The sequence below is a fragment of the Histoplasma capsulatum genome, genomic scaffold (assembly GCF_000149585.1).
Source record: "Histoplasma capsulatum NAm1 scaffold_1 genomic scaffold, whole genome shotgun sequence".
Taxonomy (NCBI): domain Eukaryota; kingdom Fungi; phylum Ascomycota; class Eurotiomycetes; order Onygenales; family Ajellomycetaceae; genus Histoplasma; species Histoplasma mississippiense.
The window spans coordinates 3,695,225-3,697,819 of record NW_001813982.1 but is presented as its reverse complement, the minus strand read 5'-3'; the positions used below and the strand labels follow the sequence as shown (position 1 = coordinate 3,697,819).

Below are 2,595 nucleotides of genomic sequence, written 5' to 3'. Positions count from 1 at the left end.
ATGAGGGTCCCAGTGCAAGTGGTCGTGGACGGGGATTAAAACCTGTTTCCACCTGCAACAACGCCTCGCCCCCGATCTTGGCACGAAGTCGCCCAACGCCTTTACGCTCTCGTAACCTTTGTCCCGAAGGATTGAGAAGAAGAATGATAGGAAGACGTGATATTTGGCTTGTCGTGACGCCCAGAATTCCCTGCTTCCTGACGTGCATAGTCAACGATCAGCTCCAGGTATGCATTGATTACCTCGTCATTGAGCCACTCGAGATTCGTGTAACATTTGTTCAGGGACCTCCGAAGGAGGGGCTGGCCACGAGGTGTGATACCAACCTCACTCTTGTCGGAAAGTGCCATCGCGCGGTCGACTTTAGCTTCCCAGGAGGCTGTCAGGTGCTTGATGAAACGGGCTTCCGGAGATCGTAGAAGGGCTTGGCTGCGCTGGACCGACCTATCTGTCGATGTTTCCTCGTTGATTGACTCCGTAGCTTGGCGACCTGATGCCTCTGCTTTGGCAGGTTCGTGTGGTTGAAATGAGGTGACACGAGATAGAGGATCGTAGGCCCGCATTGAAGAAATTGGCCGTCCCATTGGAGATTCAGACTGGAGCCAGTGGACTACTTTGGCTTCGCGTCGCGGTCGTGGCGGGCTGGCCAGAAACCCTTCGTATTCGGGAGAGGAAGGAGGGAGTGCTTCTTTAGGTGGCTCAGGCTCTTCAGTCTCAACAGATGCTTCGGGTTGAGAAGTGGGTTCTCCAGCTAGATTGGGTCCTTCTGTCTGCAAAGGGGGAGAGGGTGGGCTGGATGGAGGAACAGAAGTTGAAAGAAGTGGAGGAAGAGGGGGCTGATTTTCTTCCCCTGGAAAATATACTCCGCGATATCCTTTCGGGGGTCCTGAAGGTTTTGCTGTCTCTGATACCGCTTCCATAGGTTTATTCCTCAATTCCCGAAAAGATTCATGATACGCCCGTAGAACAGCTTCATTTGGCGGTATGGCATTTGGCCAAGCTCCCTTAATTAATTCTCCGCGCCTCGGAGCGCGTGGCATGGTGACTTTGTTAACATCCTTTTGAGTAAGTTGAGCGAGCTTCTGAGAGGGGGTCTTAGCTTTCGATTTGGCTTTGTCATGAAGCTTTCCCTTCTGTATCCTTGCGCCTTTCACAACACAATCTTTTTGGGCAGCGCATAATGTTTTGGTAGGAACCTTTTCTTTAGGAACTGGATAGGAATCAATCATCACCGAGGGTGGCATATCGCGAGGTGGGCGAGGAGGTGTGATATCTTCATATTCATCGAGTGTAACTTGTATAGATGAAGAGCCTTGTTTTTTCTTGCCCATACCCAGCCTCCGAGCTTTCAGGATATGGCGCTCGCTAGGGTTTAGGCGGCGAAGGGTTTTCGCCGCCTGTTGTTGGCGATTCATTTTGTGTCGAATGAATTCAGGGGTCAGCTTGTCACGAATAGCCACCGCCCGTCTTTTTGCACTTCCCGTGACCTCAACTGCCGCTTGAACGAATTCTCGATATGTCCGTACGGCTTTGTTGCCCACTTTTTGTATAGCGAACCGCATTGCTATTTAGATCGGGAAGTAGGCATTAGAAATTATTTGCACTACTTTTTGCAAGTATGAAAGCTGGAGAAATGAATTAGTATGCAGCAGTACACAGTTTGGTCACTTGCCACTTACCTCTCGTTGGAGTTGGTGGGCATGTTCCGGAGAATTAGGATGTATGTCGTTGCTGTTGGAAGGTGGGAGAGCCGTCCCTTGATTCGATGTTCGTGGATATTCAGCCAATGCACCCGACATACGAGCAACGTGGTCTCGAATAATGCCAACATCCGCTTCACTCAGGTTAAATATGTCAGTTGGCCAAGTACCAGGCATGTGTTGATCAGTAGGTTGAATTTGTGAGACACCATTTTCGGGACGACCCTAACAAAATATAACAACCACCAGGTTAGAACAGATCGTTGAAACATGAACGATAGTCCTGAGATTTTTTCTGCTTACACTACTTGGAGACGTTTGGAGTGGGGAGCTCTCATATGGAGGGGCATCCACCATCGATGTGTCAATGGGTGACTCGGGCATGGCCTGGAGGAAAGGCAGAAATGTGATTAGTAAGAAACCAAGATGCAGAAATAGAGGAGGGTATGACTACATTAACATGTCCTGCTTGTGGGCTGTGGACGTCAACATCACGTTCAGTCCTATTCTCATTTTGCGAGTAGCCATCAACAGCCTCAATGCGCCGCTTGCGTGAATTCGGGCTAGTCGACTGAAAATCAAATGATCGCGGGGTATACGGATATGGAGCGCGTCCTCTTCGCATAGTGGATTGATTTCTAAGTTCATCCAATTGTCGTTGCATTGCAAGATTTTCATCATGCCTCAGACGGTACCATAATTCTGATGGTTGCACAGCGTCACGCATATAAGCTTGGCGATTCGAAATTGGCGCTAGTGGTCCTAACCTGCCAGAAGGACGTCTAGACGCTAGCTCTTGAGTAAAATTCATACGTGTAGCAGCTTGAGCACGAAGAGTGGCTAGATGGTAATTTTTATCATAGAATCGAGACCCATTGGATTGGGAAGGGTTGAG

General features: G+C 49.3%; 1 protein-coding gene across 1 annotated transcript; it reads right to left on the bottom strand.

Moving 5' to 3' along the window:
* Positions 1-101: 101 nt before the first annotated feature.
* On the bottom strand, positions 102-2,427 carry HCAG_01055 (predicted protein; the record flags this gene model as incomplete). The annotated part of the gene is made up of 4 exons (XM_001543959.1): positions 102-1,564; positions 1,802-1,925; positions 2,004-2,087; positions 2,155-2,427. 4 exons carry the CDS (start codon positions 2,425-2,427, stop codon positions 102-104), a joined length of 1,944 nt encoding a protein of 647 aa, XP_001544009.1.
* Positions 2,428-2,595: the final 168 nt, after the last annotated feature.